Here is a 22,203-nt window from a genome sequence, read left to right as displayed (position 1 = left end):
GTGAAAATAGCCAGCAGTCTGGGAAGCAAAACACTGACTTGTGAATTTCAATTCTTTGCTCTTCAATTTGTCACACTTGCTCCATGAGGCAGCGGGACTTCAAACTCTCAATTACTTTTCTAGTAAATTAAAAGATTGCAGGATTTTTAATTTACTAACTTACCTTTAATGAAATAATTTAACAACATGGTAAGACTGATGTTAGATGAATAAATATAATTCTGTTATTGCAAATCATTTTTTTAAAGATCGGTTTAAACCCTTAATTAGATAACACTGCAAAACCTTTCAGTTACACAAGGAAAACCTGAAAGAAAATTGCAGAAATTTTTGAGTTTTTTGGGAATGCAGTGCTAAATTATATAATTTGGGCAAATATCTTCACTTAAAACAGCACAGGAGTTGCACGTCAATATGATACATGAATTTTACAGATACCTATCAAAGCACCAACTGCAAGAGTAATGCTTACTACAAATAGTTAAAGCTTTCAATTTCTCCTGAATCCAAGTACTACATGTAAAAGATACATACTCAAACAGAAAATGGAGTGCTTATGGTGAATCAGATAGTACAATGATTTCTAACACTGTGACACGTGGTGACTTAAATTGCACTGATACAAGTGATCTACTGTAACTAGGAAAAAATTATATGAAATAAGATTAAATGCTGTGACTGTACATTTGAGTAAACTGTAAATTATTTGCCTGGTTTACTATGTTTTTTTAAAATTGGCTTCAATTATATCTCTTGCCTTTTTAGAACACCAGACTTACATGATGTTACAAATAAAAACAGAAGAATATTCAGGTGTGGTCTAGCGATTGCAGAATACAGATAGAAGTGGTAAGTTCAAATATCGCAAATGTGTATTGTGAAAATGAGAACCAAATTAACTTAGTCAGAGTCTTGCAACAGAAAACCAAAGCAAAATCCTTTAGACTACCAAATAGACAATTTCAAACAGTTGGAAGTCCTTTCGACAGTACTATCTGAACAACTAGTCAAGCATCCAAAATCAAAAGAAAATCATAAAGGAAAAACTATTATATAGCATCCTTCAAAGTTCAAAACTTCCTAAAGTTCCCAACAATGCACTTTTGAAAATTTTAATATCGAAAATTTCAAAGCCAATTCACATGCAACAAGTTGCACTAACAGCAACGTGACAATGACTTGACAATTTGCAAAGTTCCCTGACTTAACAGCTCAACTTTCACTAGAGGGTGTAGTTAAGAATAACATGGTGTTCCATCTGCTCAATATTACAAGAATACTGCACATTGATATAACATGTCTCCTATAAAACAGAATGAGCCTACAGTTAAACACTAATTACAGAATGGATCAACTGTAAAAGGAGTGAAATACTGTCACTTTATCCAAGGTATGAATTTATACCTCAGCATACAAAAAGATGTTAGACAAGATAAAATTAATCGGAGGTAGAATCTCAGCATTCAAGCAGAGGCCTTGGGGAAGACAGCAACAGTTTAGTATTGAAGTATATGGCAGTATTTTTGGAATCTGAACAAGGTTATGTCAATGACTTATGGTCAGCCAGAGCTGCATTTTAAACTGCTGGGATTTTGTACCGGGGCAGTCCAGGCTTTCCTGATATCATGTTAAGCAAAGGAGCTGCAGTTGGCCCTAGAGCTTAGGAATGCTGCAAAGCATAATCTGTATCAAATGTGTACTTTGGTTCAATGGTTGTTTTTGAATTCATTGGGATTGGATCCAAGGTGTGTAATTATAAGAGTTTTGGTGTCAGATTTTTATGCTGGAACTGTTACACGTGGGTTCTGCATTCCTGTAGGTGAATTTCACAGTGCATATGAACCAGACAATTATCTGCCTAATAATTAAGTATATGTAGACCGATGGATTAATCAGTGGTCTTTACCAGTGCATTCCAGCTTACTGAAACAGATTGTATTTAAGTGATGTCTTTATCTGCGCAAGATGAAAAATACACACTACAGACCAAAAAGTGCGAATCTTAGAACACAGTCACTGACTTTTGTGCCTAAGTGCTATCAAAGACATTGATTTAGTTCTGTCTCTGCTAATGTCAGACTGATTGCTGATTCCCAGTTCCTATTTTTATTGTGAAAGAAAGGTATTAGACAAACCTATTTCACACAGCTTTATATTTTGCTTCACCACTTTCCTCAATTCTTGCCCTTGGCTGCGATTGTTTCTTTGCTGATTTATGACTGTTTAAATCATCTTATTGTTTCCATCATTACTTCTTCATTCTCAATTTACTGCAACTCCTAGTCACTGGGTTTCTCATTTGACTGTTTTCATTTGTGTTTTCTATTACCTTTTTGCTATTTGTTCTATTATTTTATCCCTTTATCCATCTTAGTTTATCAGTGAAAGTGACAAACTATCACCAAAAAGCAAAATGCAAAATCTACAAAATTTTGCTATTCCATAATAAATCTAATTATTCAAAGAACATTCATGTAGCATGCCTTCAAAGGATTATGAAATAACATCTGATAACAGCAACTTAAACTTTTTGTTTCCCATCCCATTAGTTGTCAATTGTGGGATGGGAACCAAAACGTAAAGTTTAGCTGCTAAATGGAAAACTACACTGGCACTTGATGGCTTTCTCAACATCTTTTTTCAAGGGTTTTTTTTGGAAATGGTTATTCAAGAGCTGAAGTGTACTGTGCATGTTCAAGAATTTTATTTTGATTGCTTACCCTTCACTGAAAATGAAGCTTGAACTTTATGCCTCTCATGCCATTGATGACAAGCTCAATGGAAAAGCATAAAAATACTTTAATAACTAGGTGAAAATTAATAGAATTGCTATTGCTCATAATTTGAAAATGCTACAGTCCAGTATTCTGTTATTCATATATTCAACACACAAATATAATAAAGCGTCTAAGCCATTATTTAATTCGAGAGAAAAAGCCAGCAAGTTACTTTTCAAACAACCATCTTTTATTTTATACATTGAATAATACAACATGCTCGGTGCATGTAAGCAATTATGGGATATTAGTTGTTAATTCCTTTGTGTCATGATAGAAAATTGTACACAATTTTCATCCTTGAAAAGTCTACCTTGTCGAAATTCAATATTTATACTCAAGGATATGCAGAATACATGCATCACAGGCAATGAACAGTTCAAATGGGCAAGCCACGGACTGTAGGCCTATTCAATTTCCCTGAAATGAATCAGGTGTTTCAATTTCTGCCATAAATCAGGTATTAAAAATTGAAAGAAAATGACCCTTGGTTCCAGATTCACAAATTGCCTGAAGTATTGAAAGAAACAACATTCAAAAAGGACTCATAAGAAAATGTCATTAAACTCTTGGCTAATAATAGCTTCTTATTCACTATTCTGCAAAAATGGCTTCTAATTTTAAACTGAGTAACTAAATTATTAAGAATCTATCAAACTTAACAGATAATTTCAAATATTCTAAAATATGCTTTAGTGACAACACATTGCATCAAAAAGAGTTGTCAAATTTCAATTCTAAGTCTACATATATTCCACAAAGGGTGTTCAACTATTTAGCAAATATATTTAATCACTTTAAATATTTTTATCATCTGCTCTCATTTGACCTAGCATGTAATCCAAAATCTGGCAGTCTCAGTCTATGGGCGATGTCATGGTAATGTCACTGGACTAATAATCTAAAATTTCAAACTAATATTTTAGGAACGTAGGTTGGAATCCCACCATGGCAGATAGTGAAATTTGAATTCAATCTAAGTCTGAAGTTAAATACTGATCTAACTATGAATAGCCTATATACTTTAGAGAAGGGAACCATCATCCTTACCTGGTCTGATCTACATGGGACTCCAGATGCACAGCAATGTGGTTGACTCTTAAAAGGTAAAGGAAAGGTTGCTACAGTGTCAGAGAACCACAGGGTTTGTCTCTCATTAGAGGCACAACTGGTCAAGAGTTTAACCTGAGGGTCACAACACCTCAGTGGAGACACATTAGATTACTTACAGTGTGGAAACAGGCCCTTCGGCCCAACAAGTCCACATCGACTTGCCAAAGCGCAACCCACCCATACCCCTACATATTACCCCTTACCTAACACTGCGGGCAATTTAGCATGGCCAATTCACCTGGCCCTCACATCTTTGGACTGTGGGAGGAAACTGGAGCACCCGGAGGAAACCCACGCAGACACGGGGAGAACGTGCAAACTCCACACAGTCAGTCGCCTGAGGTGGGATATGAACCCGGGTCTCTGGCGCTGTGAGGCTGCAGTGCTCACCACTGTGCCTCCCCAGAGGGGGAGGTTAAGACAGGACCTGTGTGGAACCTCAGAGTACAGGAATTGAACCCAAGCTGTTGGCATCATTCCACGTAACAAACCAGTCATCCAGCCAAATGAGCTAACCAACCTCCTAACTGCCATCAGAAATGGCACAACTAACCACCCAGTTCAAAGGCAATTAGAGACGAGCAATAAATATTGGCCTCACCTACAATGTCCACAATTCATGAATGAAAAACAGAAATTTGGACAAAATTATACTACATTCTCTTTTTTACATCTGGATAGAATATGCATTATTCCACAGAACACAATGCATCACTTCAAAAAGCTTCAATTTTCAATTACAGTTTTACAGCAAAACAAAAATAATCACACCAAGTACAGGCTGTGTTCTTCACCTTCAAATTGAGAACTTGAGATAACTTAAAACAGTCATCTTACATTAAGAATTTTTTTATTTTATCACTACCTTGAATTTTAATTTTAACTGAGAATTATATTTGGCATTGTGCATTTCTAACTTGACAGTTCCCTAGAGACACACAGCTAAAGACCTCATTGCTGTTATGGTGAAACGTTATACAAAGGTTTGGCAATACTTAATTTCTAACTTTATGTATTTTTTCCACAAAGCCAAATTACAAGTTGAATGTTTTGCAATCAAGTGAAATCTGAATTGATTTTCCTCTGCAATTATTATTGCTATTAAATTGTATTTGTAGTTTGTGTTTATAATCTACAGTTCCATTTAGTGCTTATTCTTTAGCTGAGGACAAGGCGACAGAGGGTTCTTGGAAAATTTTGTTAAATTAATAAGAAAGGGACCTTTTTGATAATAAGCAATATCAATTGCCCAACAGCACATATGTATTTGTACAACTTGGAGTGAATGGAACTTATGGAGATTTTGGCACTACAGAAATATCTAAGTAAATGCTAAAAATATATGGCTTTTTAAATGAGAACAAATGTGTGTAATATTGTACCACTTTATAATTTGCTAAAGCACCATTACAATTCATTACTGAATAACAGAAACACTTTCTCTTTTGAAAGTTTTGAGTTTAAACCATTCAAGATTAAAAGGGATTACATTCCCACGACAAGGTGGCCCTTACCGGCAGCGATCTCCATAGGTACAGCATCCTTTCTGGAAGTATTTGCAAATCAGTGAAGGCTTGCTGGTTGTAAGGTCATGGGAATAGCGGCAGTTGTTTCCTTCTTTGCAAACACCATGCATGAAGTACCTACAAGTAGAGTTTTATAGCTATTATTAGTCTATGAATCTGATGCAAGTTCTCGACCTGAAAAATTAATTCTGTTCCTCCACAGGTGCAGCAAACCCAGTTAAGCATCTTTGGAATTTTTTGTATTTATCAAAAGTTCTCATTTATTTCAGTAAAATCAATTGCACTTTCTAATTCCCCGTAATTTTTTTTTTATCTCCTCACTAGTCATTGTTACAATGGTATGCTTATAGTCAAAGAATCATTCTTCAGTTTTCAACACAGTATTATAGAATATGGTGATGCAGATATATCTATTGAAGTGATTAATGAAGTCCCTCTACACCACTAAGTAAAGCTACAAAATATAACTAAAGCCTGAAACAAACTAATCATTTATTACTGTTTAATTGATAAAATAGGCGTGATGTTTTAAACTATGTTTAACATCAAACTTTGTAAACATTAAATATCAACTTAAACCAGAGATATTAAATTACCAAGAAGGGCTCCAAGAATAAATCAGTGTACTGAAAGGAAGTTTTCTAATCAAGGGGAGGAACGAGATTTAGAATTGCAAATGCATAAGTCTTTAAAGACCAGGTACAAGTAGAAAATGGTAGTTTAAGGAAGAAAATACAAATCTGTTTGTACAGATAGAGGTGGCAAATATAAAATACTAAAGTAATGCTGGTTTATATTATGCATTGTTCATGCCACAATTACACCACATTGTTTGCTTCTATCATTACAATTGTGAATACATGCAAATAAATCATTACAATTATACTATAAAGTAACATTATAATCATTATTAAAAGCTCAAGGAATTGGGATGCATTACTAAAACAGGAAATTAAAAAACAAAGTCAGAGTTTTACAGTATGAAAGAGCTTGCCAGCTGGTCCCACTCTCCAGTTGTATCACCACAGCCTTCTAAATTCATCACTTTCAAAAATAAATCCAGCTTTCTTTTGAAAGATTGTAAAGAAAAATAATTTCAAGTGGGCAAAAGTGAAACATGATCTTCACTGATTATTCATTAACAAACTGCAAATAGATAATTAACACTGGGAAAAGTTAAATTAATTTATCTTTCTAATTCAAGTTAAAATGAATTTAAAAAGGCCATCACAGAAAAAATGTAAAAGTAAGTTCGATAAGTATTTGACTGAAGTATAAAAATGCACCCTGGGATGGGATTGGGAAATAGAATTCGAGTCAATGTTGAACAGAGAGATTGGGCAGATTACATTACTGTGTTGTACTTCCTCTTTTGTTATGAAACATTTGAATTTAGTATAATAAATATTCACAAAAACAGAACAAGCATATAAATGATTAGATACAGACAGAAAACTATGGTTCTTCTCCATAAGCCTTCAAATATTTGTTCCAATCCTCCCTGGTTAAATTCTGTAACTCCTCAGCATCACCTATGGTCAAAATCGACTGTCGTCAAATACTAGTGCACTGGGCAATCAAATTATGTTAATTTATTTAACTTTACAGTCATCACTGCTCAATCCATATGAATACGTCACAATTATAGATGTGGGATCTTCGACTTTTTATCGGTGTTTTATCTAGTTAGTGAGCTTGTCATATTACAAGCACTTCTAAGAAAGAAACACACCTTGAAATTGCCACTCTTAATTGTCCTTCAAAAATGTGTCAAAAAACAAAAGGGCTGCCAAAATAATAATGCTGATATTAACAACCCACATTTCTGGAATTAAAATGCAGCAAACAGCCAGTATCGTTAGTACAGTTCCAGAAAAAGGCATCAATTCGTCATTGTGTCTTTGTACATGCAATATGAGAATGACTGCTTATTATTTAAGCAGTGGACCCATTTAATGTGACATTACTGCACATGGCTTGTAGATCCTGCAAAATACATGTTTTCAAAAATACTCAACTTACTGGTTTCTATGTTCAGCCACTTGATGAACTGGCTCAAAGTGCTGTATTACTCAAACTGATTGTTACTGCTGATTTGTGTAGCTAAGATCCATTTGTCTGTAAGATGAACATCCATCATGGATATTAAATTACCTGCTGAATTGACATAATTATTACATAACAAAAACCATATTTGCAACAGAAATAATAAGCAGGTCTACTACTTGCCAACACTGAACAAAGTACCACTGAATTTTTTTGAAGCAGAAGTCTGAAAGGAGTGCAGCTTTGTGTATCAGAGCTATTAGACTGGAAAGGGCACTGGGAGAAACTGAAAATCTGCAGCATGGTTAGCACTTCAGAATACAGTAAACAAGGATGGTTTCATGAATTGTAACCAATTCTAATCTTAAACTAGTTTCAATGGAATAATATATTGAGGCAGAAATAAGGTTTTTAAGCAACTCACTCTACTTTTAGCCATACACAATAGGAGGCATGAAGCTTTCAAATTGTTCCACTTGAACACTGAAAATATCCAATTATAGATGTTGTCTTTCCAGATATGACTTCTATTTTCTGCTATATCACAGTAGGGTTACATATGATTAATTACACGTTCATCAATAGCAATCATGGCAGGAGAAATTTCAAGTGTTGAAGAACTGGAAAACATTAAAAGCAACTGGACTGAAGGCAGCGACTCTAGTGAAATTGTTTTTACGCAAAAAGAACCTTCTGCTTTCTACTAAAACATATTGGACATTATGGCACCTCATTTATGAACACACATTTTATGAGATAGACAAGCTAGGTTGGGTCTTTCTGCTAGGCTGTTCAGCCACTGTGGGAAATATACATCAGTTTCCAAACAATAAAGTAGTTACAAAGGTCTGTGTTGCCCCAGATAATTAGAATTTATTGTCGTACGTATTTTTACAATAAAATTACATTGTAAAAAGTGTTATAAGTCATCCTACCATGGATCCCAAAGCTGGGAGAAAGATACCAGCTATGTCTACGTTCAATGGACAATTACCAGAATTGAATGTCATTTATGGATTTTTTTTGCATTTCATCTGGGGTAAAATCAAGGGGATACAAATGCAAACATGAGTCGAGAGAGCGAGAGACAGACAGACAGACATTCAAGACTATTTTATCTGGAATTAATTTTCTCATTCCATACTTTCCTGTATTCACTTAATCCAATCACATGCAGCAATCTTCAAACCTATATATTTAAAATTCCAGAATATTGACACAGCAAGTGAAGAAGTAGCAATATTGCTCAAAGTTAGAATGAAGGAATACGAAGAATAATTGTAAGTGGTAGTATGCCCATGCACTTCTATGTGGTAAAAATAATCAATTTGGAAGGTGTTGTCAAAGGATTCATGGCAGCTTATAGGTGGCACACATTTATGCTAGGGTTCAATGATGGTGGAGGGAGTCAATGTTTTAAGTATTGGGTGGGATGCTAATCAACTGTTTTATTCTGGTTGTTCTCAAGGTTCATAAGCACAGAGAATATTCTGTTGGAATCACATTTAGACTAGTAGAGAAAGAACAAGCTTCAAGCAATCAGGTGGCGAGTTATTTGCAACACAACTCCCAGTTTCTGACAGGATTTTTTAGACATAGTATTCATAGCTTGTCCATTTCATTTTCTGGTCACTGGGACACCATGATCCTGAAGGTTGGGAATTTGGCATATGGCAATACTTTGAATGCAATAAGAGGTGGCCTTTGCCTGGTAATTCTGTGGCACATATGTTAGTTGTCATTTATCTGCTCAAACTTCAATATCATCCAGGATTTGTTGGACAAAGCTTGCTTCAGAATCTAACAGCAAATTGTACTGAACACAGTACAATCATCAAAAATATCTAATTTTGATGTTATGCTGAAGGGAAGTCATTTATGAAGTAGCTGAAGATGTTAAGACTAGAAAACCAGTCTGAGGAAATCCTGCAGCATTGTCCTGGGATGAGGGGATTGACCTCCAATAACTATCTTCCTTTGTGTAAGCAAGATTGCAACCAAAGAAAGATGCTACCCACTCTCCCACTCAAATTCTGCCTGGGTTCCTTATTAACACACTCGAACACATATTGCCTTGATATGGATGGTCATTTTCACTTCATCCCTGAAATTGAACTCTTTTGTCCATGCTTGCACCAGGCTGTATGGGCAATGTATCATTTGACCTTAGCAGAATCAAACTGAGCAGCAGTGACTTTGTTGATAAATAGCACTATTAACGGCATTCTATTAATAATGGTAATTAGGTTGATGGTTGGTTACTGGCCAAATTGGATACCTTTGTTAGATATGGCTTTCTGAGTAATTACCACACTCTCAAGCAAATGCTTTTTGTTGGAGCAAGTTACTGCGGATGCTGGAATCTGTACTGAAAACAAATGGAGACCACAGCAAGTCATGCAGCATCCATGAAGAGAAAGGAAGCTAATATTTCGAATCTAGGTGACACTTCATCAGAGCTGATGTGAAGTCTGAACAAAGGTTATCCAGATTTGAAACGTTAGCTTGCTCTCTCTCCAGGGATGCTGCCTGACCCGCTGTGATCTTCAGCATTCGTTGTTTTCAAATGTTTTTTGTAGTTGTCCTGAAATGCTTGACTTGGGACATAGTCCTGAAGCATAAGGATTCAATACTACAGCTTTGGTGTTTACAAAACAATCTTGCTGTATCCAGATTGCTCTCCAATATTTACATTTTTGAGCAATATGCAAAAGTCAGTGGTGCAATAAAATCAAAAAGCAGCACTCATGGAGTGCCCAAATGACACCCAAGTTCACTGCATCAAAAATATTTCATACCAGAATGCATTCTCAGCTTATATCAATAGTGTGAAATGGTTTGAAGTTTTAAAGGGAGAATCACTGTTACTGAACAGGTTGATGAGGAAAACATCTTTGGGAGTTCTTGTGACACAGTAATAGTGTCCCCATCTTTGAGCTATAATGCTGGGTTCAAAATCCAACTGTCTCAGGTGAACAGGCTGATCAAAAACTGTGATGCAAGGACCCTTGAGACATGGTGGCACTGTCAATACCTCTGCGCCAGGAGGTCTGGGTTCAGGTTCCACCTGCTCAGAAATTGTTTTACATACCTCTAAAGCAAGTGGGACTTGAACCCAGGTCTCCTGGCCCAAAGATAATAGGGACACTACCATAGGGGGTGGAACACAACAACCATCTGATGAAGGAGCAGCGCTCCGAAAGCTAGTACTGCCAAAGAAATCTACTGGACTATAACCTGGTGTCATGTAATTTTAATTCTGAGCAGATTGATTAGCAAGTAATTTAAGGCAGCTCTTTACATGTCATGCAAAACATTAAACCGGTGATACAGCTTTGTTAATTCTCTAGCTAAGTAGTCCAAAAATTCTTCAACTCCCCCATATTTAAGTGTAATCTAACAGAGACATATCAATACATGGACATGTAAATTGAACTGAACAACATGGTCGAGTGCACTTCTAGACACTTATTTATGGTACATTGAAACATTTTAGTGCGAAAAATCATTTAGCTGCAGCATTTTAAACAAGAAATAAATGTACAAAAAGCTGTAATCAAATCAACCAACCCCAGAACAAGAAAATCAATATATGCTGCATTATCCTTAATAGTGGGTTTCTAATCGAATTTCTGAGTCTAGGCTCAAGAGAAGTGGATTCCCCACAATAGTCAAGGCCAATTACAACATTTTCTGTATTCTCAGCATATTCACAGGACAAAACCTGCAATTCCTCAAGAGTTCAATGGTGCACCAATAGGCCTGATAGTCAAACTGGTTCACACTTATTTTAAGCATATATGGTCAGCAAGGCTGCTCACATAAATAGAAACATCCCATAGCACCAGGAAGGTTCAAAGACCTAATGTGTGTCATAACCTGCATTTCCCAATTCAATGAATTTGACCCAGATTTAAAAGTAGCATTTTCAGATATTTTTAATCAACCTCTTCAGAGATGTAGTGGCACACTCCTGGAGCAAAATATTTCCAATGTAGCATAATTAAAAACCCAGAAATAAGACAATTTGTTTTTCCCTAAAAGGGCTATCAATTTCCTGTTTTTAACCTTACAACAGGAGCTAAGATAGAACCTTCAAAGTTCCTAATAATATCTAAAACACCAAACAAGGTTTCAAATAGCTCAACTTTTCTTGCAAACTACAGCAATATGCTGATGATGAGAAGTTATAAGGGATGTTTTACAGCACAAAGTAATGGCAAATCTGTACTACACATCAACAAGTGAAAACCAACCACATCATAACTATAAAACCAAGACTCTTTACTCTTCCTTTAGGATGCTGTTGCAAAACAAATAGCATTTAAAACATTGTAAATTATAACACAATTAAAAGTAAATTATCTGAAGGCTCAGCCTGCATTGCAGATACAAATAGGTCAAATTAATATTAGCTGAAGAAACGCAAACCAGCCAGGCAGAACTTCTAAAATGAACTTATTTACATCAGAAACAGTTCACCTTTATTTTTGGTGATTTACAATCTGACCAAACTTGCTTAAAAGGCAAAGCACAAACAAGATTTCAGCACCAAGAATATAATTGAATTTGTTCTAATCTTGGATGTTTCCTAAAATTTCAAGCATGAATTATTCATACATATAATATGGAAATTCATAATCTAAAAATACAATCAAATACAATACTGACAGCTGGTGAATATGGAAGGATTCAGAGGAGATATCTTGCAAAACCAAAGTACTTACATTGGTTAGGCTACCTTTGGAATGCTGCATGCAATTTTGGCCTCCCTGCTGTTGGATGGATGTTATGAAATTTGAAAGGATCCAGAAAATATTTACAAGGATGTTGAGCCAGGGTTGGAGATTTTGAGCTATAGGGAGAGGCTGAATAGGTTAGGGGTATACTCCCTGGACCATCAGATGCTGAGCAGTGACCTTAGAGTTCATAAAACCATGATGGGCATGGATAGGGTGAATAGCCAAGGTATTTTTCCTAGAGTAGGGGAGTCCAAAACTAGACGGCATAGGTTTAAAGTGAGAGAGAAAAGATTTTAAAAAGGGACCTAATGGCAACATTTTCAGTGGTAATGCATATATGAACTGCCAGAGGAAACGTGGACAGGCAGTAGGCTGGAAGAACACAGCAAGCCAGGCAGCATCAGGAAGTGGAGAAGTTGAAGTTTCGGGTGTAACCTTTCTTCAGAACTGAGGGTGGGTTTAAGGAGAGCTGCAGATAAAGGGGGCGGCGGGGGCAGTTTGGTGAAGTGGGGATAGATGAAGACAGGCAGAAGGTACAACCTGGCTGGTCAACAGGAGGAATGTATCCAATAGGTGGCTAGGAGGAGTGGAAGGGGAGGGACTGGGAAGGGAAAAAGGGCAAGGGAAGAAAGGTTATTTGAAATTGGAGAACTCCATCCTGGGGAATAATACAAACCTGATCTTTTAAAATATTAGTTTCACTTAGCATGTGTAACGCCATGGCTGCAAAATAGATTAAAAAAATAAATTTGTCTCTTAGTAACTGTGCATAATTGAAGGTAAAAAACAGACAGTAGCTATAAGTAGAAATGCTCAAGCTAGAAAAGACTGACTTAATTACCACGAAAAAAGTTTTCTACGTTTATAATACATTGTAAATCAGCTGTAGTGTTCTTTTCAGGTCATGCAAACTTCTGGAGAACAACGACTATGATTAGCAGTTAACCCAGCTGATGCTTCACTGTTCAACCACACCCTGTGGGAGTCCAGATAACAGCTGCACGCAAAGTAAATTTTTTAGGTTAATTACAGATCAGCAAGGTTCCAGGTCAAAAAATGGTTTTGCATTGGTATAACATTTGAAATGCGACAAATCCACCAAACACAAGGAAAAAAAAATGCACATCACATTTCATCTCTCAAAAGGTCGAGAAACAGTTCAACCAGAGTGAATGATATGTGCAATGATTTGTGGGTAATCACAGATGCTATTTTGCAGAAAGCGTCAGAGCAAACATATGACCAATTAATCTAGATAGTGCAACGGAATCTTTATTAGCAAAACAGGCAGAGGACTCCTTCAGTTTCATGTGTCAATGCAGTATGATCACATTAGTTACTCCATTGAAAAAGTCAGCTCATTTATATATGTAATTCATAAGTAGGGCTTAAATCGATAACATGTCATCCGGCATCAATATTTCGAACAACAGGACTAAAGGGGCATTGAAAGATCAGCTCACGCTAAATCAAAATCATGCTGTCAAGTAGGAACGTTATTAATTAGTATAAAATGCACCGCATGGTATTGCTCATCTAAAATGGAACTCAAACTAAGTACAACTTAAGTTCTATCATTTCAAAAGGAATGGAGAATAAAAGTGGACAGGTTTTGCTAAAACTAAACAATCAGACCACAGCTGGAATACTATGAACAGTTTTGGCTCCTTTATCTAAGGAAAGATACAGTGACAGAGACAGTCCATGGAAGGTTCACTAGGCTGTTTCAAGATATGGACAGACTGTCTCATGAGGAACAGTTGAAAAGACTGGACCGTACTTGTTGAAATATAGAAGAATGAGGGGCAAATTTATTGAAACATACAAGACTCTTACAGGACCTGACAGGGTAGATGCGCAAAGGCTGCTTCACCTGTGGAAGAGTTTCAGACCAGAGGGCATAATCTTAATAAGGGATCACACATTTAAGATAAAGATGAGGAGGAATTTGTACTCAGAGGGTTATGAATCTGTGGAAGTTGGGTCATAAAGTATATTCAAGACTGTGATGAATTATAAATCAGTAGAAGAATCAACAGTTGTGGGGTAAAGTTATAAAGTGGAGTAGAGGATTATCAGATCAATCAGCCATGATCTCACTAAATGATGAAGCAGATTTGATGGGCTGAATGGCCTACCTCTGCTCCCACTTCTCATTGTTTAAGAAATGTTGCAGATTGTTCCACACTAAGTCTAATCTAATCTAAATTGGAAACTGGGCAGAGATAAGGTGAATAGCAAAGACTGCTTCCCTAAGCTGGGGGAGTTCAAAGCTAGGGGGCATATTTTAAAAGAGAGAGGAGAACATTTTTAAAAGATCATGACAGGCAACATGTTAGTTTTACACAATGTGGTTAGTGTGTGGAATGAACTGCCAGAGGAAGTGGAGGATGCAGGTACATCTGGATAAGTACATGAATAGGAAAGGTTTGTAAGGATATGGGTCAAATGCAGCCAAATGGGACTAGTTTAGTTTAGGAACGTGGTTGGCATGGATTAAGTGAACTGAAGGGTCTGTTTTCATGCTGTGTGACTCTGACTCTATGGTTCGGTGGTATCTTCAGTGTGTGACTTCTAAAGTGTTTGGTAGCATACTAACGTTTGGGATGTTCAATAAAGAAAACATTTTAAATGATACAAATTTTGCATGTAGGAAAAATGACAATGCATGATGACATAGCACTTCATAAATGGAAGTAAACTTACAAAGTTTACAATAAGCTCAAATGGTTTTAACAGATTTGATCCCAGATTTTACAGAATTGTTACAATGCAGATGATGTCATTCAGTCCATCGTGTCTACACCAGCTCTCATGACTCAGTGTGGTTCTCCTGTTCTTTTTCTGTAACACAGCATATTACTTCTATTTAAATCATCTAACACCCTTTGGAATGCCTCAATTGAACCTGTCTCCAACACACTACCACTTTCTGTGCAATGGGGTCAGTCGTTCAGTTGGCTGGAAAGTTGGTTTGCAATGAAGAATGAGACCAACAACACCAGTGCAATTCCTGTACCAGCTGAGATCCCATCTTCTCAACTTCGCCTGAGATGTAGTTGAACTAGCACCAGCTGCCTCTCTCAAATGAGAGCACAGACCAATGCCATAATCCCAGAAAACAAATCTTACCCATATACTCCTCCTTTTACCACTGGTTTACTATTTAGGCACACGGAGTAGACTTTGATATTCCCGTTTATATTAACTGCCTGTTTTTATTCATAACCCCTCTTCTTTGCTTATCTCATTTGATTGTGCCTCCTCTCTATTTTGCATTCGACTAGGTTTTCATTTTTTTCTCCCTGACATCTGCTGTAAACATAAATTAAGATGAAGAAAAATTGTATCTACTATTACATCATAGGATCTTTGGATTTCTTTAGAAGTCATTTATTTTCAGGAACAATTTTCCTCACCAACTTTTGGCATGCCTATCTGGCCCATGAAAATCTTGCCCAGTTAACCACTCTTATTCTGGACTGTTCATTGTTTCGTTTTCACCATCATCCTAAACCTTATGATATAATGATCATTGTCTGCCTAAATATTCACCAAATAACATTTGATGTAATTTGCCTACCTCATCTCCAAGAACTAGGTCTAACAAAGCTTCCCCTTTTAGGACTAGGTGCATACTGCTTTGGTAAATTCTCCTGAACACTATCAGTCACAATTCAATTACAGTGAACATATAACCAACAGATGAGTGATTTCGTTAAACAACGTCTAGTTCTAGTTATTGACACACAAGACAGATGTTGATGCCTTCGAAGCAGTTTCAGCCAAGAGTTGCAGAACTAATTTGAATAACTACAGAAACTGGTTTTTCAACCTCAGAACAGAAAGGGAACAACCAAAAAGGTTACCTTACAGAAGTACATTTCTTCCAACTAACCTGTGACAATGGCAAGGTAACTTATTAATTAATAAGAGACAAAATTAGGACTGATTTTAGCAAGTCTTTCTATACACTTGGAAAGATAAGCACACGAAGAACTTTCAGGCAGGACACAGGACTGAAAACTCTGACATTATTTAGCAACCATATGCTGTGATGCGAGGATTCGAGTCTTCCTGCGAGAATGATTTTGAATGATTTTTATCCATGTATAATTCAATATTCCAAAGATATAGAATGTAATAAAGAAATATTGTGCTAGTGACTTGGGGGTGCTGGTGTTGGATTGGGGTGGACAAAGTTAAAAATCATGCAACACCAGTTTATAATCTAACAGGTTTATTTGGAAGCACTAGCTTTCGAGAGCACTACTCCATCAGGTGGTTTGAGGTTCAGATCACGCTCACAGAATTTATAGCCGAAGGAGTCTAGTGTCATGAAGATGTGATACAGTAAACAATCTTGGATTGAAACATTCATCTTTCATAGTGTGATACAAACCAGCATATCCCATTATGAAAGATGAAAGTTTTAATCTAAGATTGTTTACTGTATCACATATCCATGACACTAGACACCTTTGGCTATAAATTCTGTGAGTATGATCCGAACCTCCAAAACCACCTGATGGAGCAGTGCTCCAAAAGCTAGTGCTTCCAAATAAGCCTGTTGAGACCATAACCTGGTCTTGTGTGATTTTTAATTTTGCGCTAGCAAATGACTTTTAAAGCAACAAAGTGGAGTAAACACAGGTCCACATTACTCCATTCCATGATCAAATATGAATCTGGGATATTGCTTGTTAGTTTCAAGTTCCAAGTCAGATGTGAAGACTGCATTTAAGATCAATCTGCATTTGCAAAAAGGTGTCAAGTCAACAAGATGACAAAATTCACACAACCATATAAAGCTGACCAAGTAACTCTCAAATGATAAAAGGTATGAGTGAGTGGCAAGTATGCAATCAGGAACAACCTGTAGGAACTGCATTTCACAGCTCTTAGGAATATTGAACATTACTGTGAATATTAAGCACAAATAATGTTAACTTGGTTTTGTACATGTCTAATTAATACCCTACAGACCAACATTTTTTTAATTAAAAAAGTTACCCTTAAAAAAATTGCAGGGACAATATTAAATTTAAATTAAATTTTCAAGTATCTGCTTAACTCAAACAATATATCCCTAAGCTTTAAACTGAGATTTATTTTTGCTGTGACAGTCGATTTCTGGCCAGAGTTGAAAACAAAGCGATAAGGCATCACAAAGTTCTGGGGAGAAATCCATCTTTACATTTCCAATTTTTCTGTGAAAATATATATTACATTGCAAAGCAACTTCAATAAATACAAAACCACTTGCAATGTTCTAAGTTCTCTCTCTTTGATACTACCATTTCTTTGGCTATGAACATAGTCACAGGAGTAGACTATTAAGCCAAAACTTGCTGCACCATTTACATCATTCAATTATTGTATTGAAACTCCATCTACCCATCTTGATTCTACAGTCCACAGTAGAAGTGTAGGAACTAGCCATCTCCCTGATAAAGGTTCAACACCAGCATCTACCTGGCAACGTTAAAAGAAAATGCCCTCTCCTCAAAAATGGACAATTTCAATCCAGCCAATTACTGGCCCATCTGTCAGCAATAATGGCACATACGTAGCATTAATCTGCTCAGCTGGGTTTTGCCAGTGCCACGCAGCTCAAAAGCTCATTACAAACTTGATCCAAAACATGCAAAAAAAAAATCCAATTCCAGGAGTCAAGAGACAGTGATATGAAAATTAAACAGCACTTGAAGAAGTGTGCCTTCAAGAAGCCCTAGTAAAACTGATGTCAAACTCTCCACTGGTTGAGCAATATCTATAAAGCAAGATGATGGTAGTAGTTAGAGTCCTGCGGCTCATGTGATTGGCCATCACTGCAGGGATTTACTGAGCTCACTGTTATAGGCCCAACATTTTCTACTGTTTCTTTAATGACCTTCACTCCATTATAGGTTCAGCAGTAGGGATATGATTTGACTGTTGACGTGTGCTTCATTCTAAACTCATTATGAGACAACCCAATCAACATTCAAGTTTGGGCTACTAAGTGGCAAGAACCACTGGTGCCAGTCAACAGCCAATTTCAGTAAAAGATAGCTTATCTATAACATTCAACAAGCTTATCATGCTGAATCTCCCAACACCAACATTCAGGTAGAGTCACTATTGATAAGAAACTCAAGACGACAAGCTGCTGAAATACTGTAGTGACAAGAGAAAGTCAGAGACTCGACGACATGTCCCAACCTTGATCTCTCAAGGATTCAAGGCATGTGCAAGTAAACAGAAAAATAGAGTCAAGGCCAAATATCAATCTTGATCATACTGAAGGTAGAGCAGAATCAATGGGTCTCATGGTCTACTTTCGCCCTTATTTTACTTAACATTTTACAATACTTGGGCATCACTGGCTATGCCAGCATTTGTTAGCCAGTCCTAATTTTCCTTGCCAAGTAGTGGTGAGCCACTTTTTTGACCGTGAGGTACACCTACAGTGCTCTTAGGAAGGGAGTTCCAGGATTATGACCGAAAAACTGTGAAAGAAAGACAAAATGGTTCCAAGTCAGTATTGTGTGCACCTTGAAGGGGAACTTAAAACTGGCAACATCGGCTGCCCCTGTATTTTTTGATGATCGAAGTCATAAGTTTGAAAGATGCTATTGCACAAGTCTTGCTCAGTTGCTGCAGTACACATATGTAATTGCATATCGTACACACAACTGCCATTGTGCACTGGTGGTACCATTCAAACGAGTTGTGCTGTTCCAAATTGCGTGCAATTTATTAAATGTAATTGGGAGCTGCACCGATCCTGCCAATTGCGAAATACAGCGGAACCTCAATTATCCGATGGAGATTTTGAGGTCCCGATAGAAACATTACATCAAAGATGTGTTTCCAGCAGTGATCGCATCTTTTGTTTACAGTGATTAAACAGGCACCGTCTCCAAATGGCTAACCTCTCGTCTTGTTTGTCTCCCCACACTTTCCCTGGAGCTCTACAGAGGGGTGTATCCTGATACACACACACACCCAACTTCCCAGGAATAATCTCTCTAACATTGTCCTGTACAGGGCCAGCATGGAGCCTGTCAAAAATTTGCAGTAAAAAGTTGAGTGGGGTCGTGGGTGTGTGCGTATCTGTGCGCTATTTGGAGACTTAGTGCACAAAGACAGCAGCAGCAGCAGTCTTGTTGTTGATGTACAGTCCACTGCTGCAGTGTCCTGAATAGGGAGCAGACTTTAAAACTCCGAGCCCCAGAGGAAAGGCATTTAATCGATTTTCCAAATAATCAATTATCCAAATGAAATAGCGCCCACCCATCATGTTTGGATAATCGAGTTTCCACTGTATTCCTTCATAGGCCTGAGTTATGTCTTGTAGATGGTAGACACACTTTCTGGAGTCAGGAGATAAGTTTTACTTGCTGCTGAATTTCCAGCCTCTGACCTGCTTCTATTGCCATATATATAGCTGATCCTGTTTAGTTTCTGGTTTGTAGACATTGGCTGTGTTTCTTATACTTTTCTTTAAAAATGTTCCCTACCATCTAGAAAATACAAGTCTTGAGTGAGATGGGATATGTTCTGCTTTCAGACCATTCAAGAATCTGCTCACCATCAAGGACAAAGCAACCTTTTAATCAACATGAGCCACCCCATGAAACATTTACTCCCTGTAACAGGAGGACACTACGGTTGCAATACGTACCATCTACAAGTTTGACTGCAATTTGCCAAAGTTTCTTCAACAACACCTTCCAAACCTGTGACCTCTACAACCTAGAAAAACAAAAACAGTAGATGTATGGAACACCACCACGACCTGCAAGTTCTCTAACAAGTCACACATGATCCTGATTTAGAAGTATCCTTCATTATCTTGAGGTCAAATTCCTGGAGCATCCTGTCTCATAACACATGGGAACATCTGCAGCACAAGGACTCCAGCCACTCAAAAAGGCACTTCATCATCAAGAATTAGGTAATAATGCTGGCCATGCCAGTGATGTACACTTATTATGAACAAATAACATTTTTTTAAGCAGGTGTTGTACAAAAATCTAACAAGTTCAGCTTTTAAATATTCAATTGAGCATACCTCAACAGCTTTTTTCAAGATTTTTGTTGTATTTTATTTGAAAAAGTGTCTTCTGACATCACCAAGAAGATATGAACTCAAAGTTTATGTTGTAATGGAGTCACCCTCCTGAAGAAATAGGCTAGGAAAGGATAGGAATCACTAACTTCTATGGTTATGTTAAAATGCCTCAACAGAAGTGCTCAACCTTCTATATTTAACGGGATATGCCCTACCCCACTGTATTTTACAATTCAACTCTTTTAGCGCTGCAAAAGTCTCTAATCTGTCCTTCATGATCTTCAAATCAATATAGCCTTCTGAGATGCAGTCCTCAGGACAGAATGTAGCAACCCAGCTGGTGTCTAAACCAGAGTCCTATACAGTGAAAATACAACTTCCACCCTTTTACATTCTAGCCACCTGAGACAAATGACAGTAGTATTACATTTGTACCAACTCACTGTGCTGGCCTCACAAATCTCTGCACTCAGTTTTCCATTTATATACTGTAATTACATCCTTAGATCCAAATTGGGTAGATCTCCTCTCATTTCTGCCATTTTGCCCACTCTAACTAGCAACATCATTTTGCGATTTTACCGAATATGTTCAAACACCATCTCCAAGATATTTGTGCATTATACTACACTCTTGTTTCAGGTATCCAAAAGTTAAAGCATCTGACTGATCAAGCCAGATGACCACACAAAATTATACAAATTCGCAATTTTTGAGTGGAGATGCAAAAAAAAGTTCTACGATAGACCCATATGCGCTCTCGAATCTGCAGTAAAATAGAATCGATGAAGATTTTAATCTTTTTTTCTTACAAGTTATACAAAACGCTCACAATAGTTTACAATTTAAAACGTAAATGTACAATACATTTTAAACTCTTATGAAAATCGAGAAAACGAATTCACTGCAGATTTTAGTCGACAACATGACCACAAAGTTTCTTAACAACTTTGCAAGGCACTTCACAATCAATAAATAAATTCCTTCTAAAAATTATATTAAAAGGAAACCTGGAAAGATTCAGAACACTTTAGAATTCCGAAATCAAGAGGCAGTTTCACAAAACACATTTCTTTTACTCCAAGAAAACCTTGATGCAAAACATACCTAAAAGCGTCATCTCGGGGACGAGTCGAACGGGGGAACAGTGCCAATCGCTGTCTGTTATTGTTGCTACGCGCGGTGTCAATTGATGTTAAAACACTTCACCTGCGAAAGGCCTTTTATCGTTCTGTGGATGATTACATTCGGGCTCTACAAAAGCTAGGTGGTGGCATAAAAACTAACCGTCGTTTTTCGTTTACCTGCAAGTGACCTGTTTAGTCCAGCCAATTCCACTGCCGCCGCCTCCTCCTCCAGCAAGAGTTACTGCTGCTGCCGCCGCCGTCCCCATGGATGCCGCTGCCTCCGCCATTATCCACCACAGTCACCGCGCGGCTACAGCGGGGCCTCCCAACGGCCCCTGCGCCACCACTTCCGGGGGAAAAGGCTCGGGTCTCAAGCTTCCTCTGGAGCTCGTGGCCGCGCACGCCGTCTCCAGAACACGCTGACCGCTACTTCCGGAGAGAACAGACACAGAGAGTGGGAAAAAAAACACAAGCGCCACGTCCCGTCCCCCGCGACGGAGCACTCGTTGCGATCAGGGCCCGCCTGCTTACGGGGTCAAGAATGTAAAAGATTTAAAAAAGACGCAACTGACCGTGAATAAAATAGGGAGGACGAAGATGGGGAATAACAATATAGGTCCAGGTTTCTATGGTAACCGTGACTCCCTGATCCTCCGGGAAAATGTAATCGGTACTTTCCGGAAAAGAGTGTGGCCTTCGGTACTTTCCGGAGGCTGCGAGCGCATGCGCAGGAGATTAAAGCGAATGAGCGATGGGATAGAGGATGCCAGAGTAAAGTTGTATCCTCAATTTCAAAACAGGAGACGGCAGGTT

At 37.5% G+C, this 22,203-nt stretch overlaps 1 protein-coding gene across 2 annotated transcripts in view; it reads right to left on the bottom strand.

Moving 5' to 3' along the window:
* mkrn1 (makorin, ring finger protein, 1) overlaps positions 1–21,771 on the bottom strand; it is a 61,796-nt gene extending 40,025 nt beyond the window's left edge. Inside the window, exons 1-3 of one of the 2 annotated variants that reach the window (XM_060839876.1) lie at positions 21,568–21,655; positions 19,874–19,944; positions 5,405–5,533 (exon numbers count right to left, since the gene is read on the bottom strand). In XM_060839876.1, coding sequence (XP_060695859.1) covers positions 5,405–5,526 — 122 coding nt within the window. In that variant the 5' untranslated portion in view covers positions 5,527–5,533; positions 19,874–19,944; positions 21,568–21,655. Of the gene's footprint in view, positions 1–5,404; positions 5,534–19,873; positions 19,945–21,567 lie in introns of both variants that reach the window. The other variant, XM_060839875.1, reaches the window with a different exon arrangement.
* Between the last annotated feature and the right edge of the window lie 432 nt (positions 21,772–22,203).

This window comes from Hemiscyllium ocellatum, chromosome 19 (assembly GCF_020745735.1).
Source record: "Hemiscyllium ocellatum isolate sHemOce1 chromosome 19, sHemOce1.pat.X.cur, whole genome shotgun sequence".
Classification (NCBI taxonomy): Eukaryota; Metazoa; Chordata; class Chondrichthyes; order Orectolobiformes; family Hemiscylliidae; genus Hemiscyllium; species Hemiscyllium ocellatum.
This window is presented reverse-complemented; position numbering and strand designations above follow the sequence as displayed.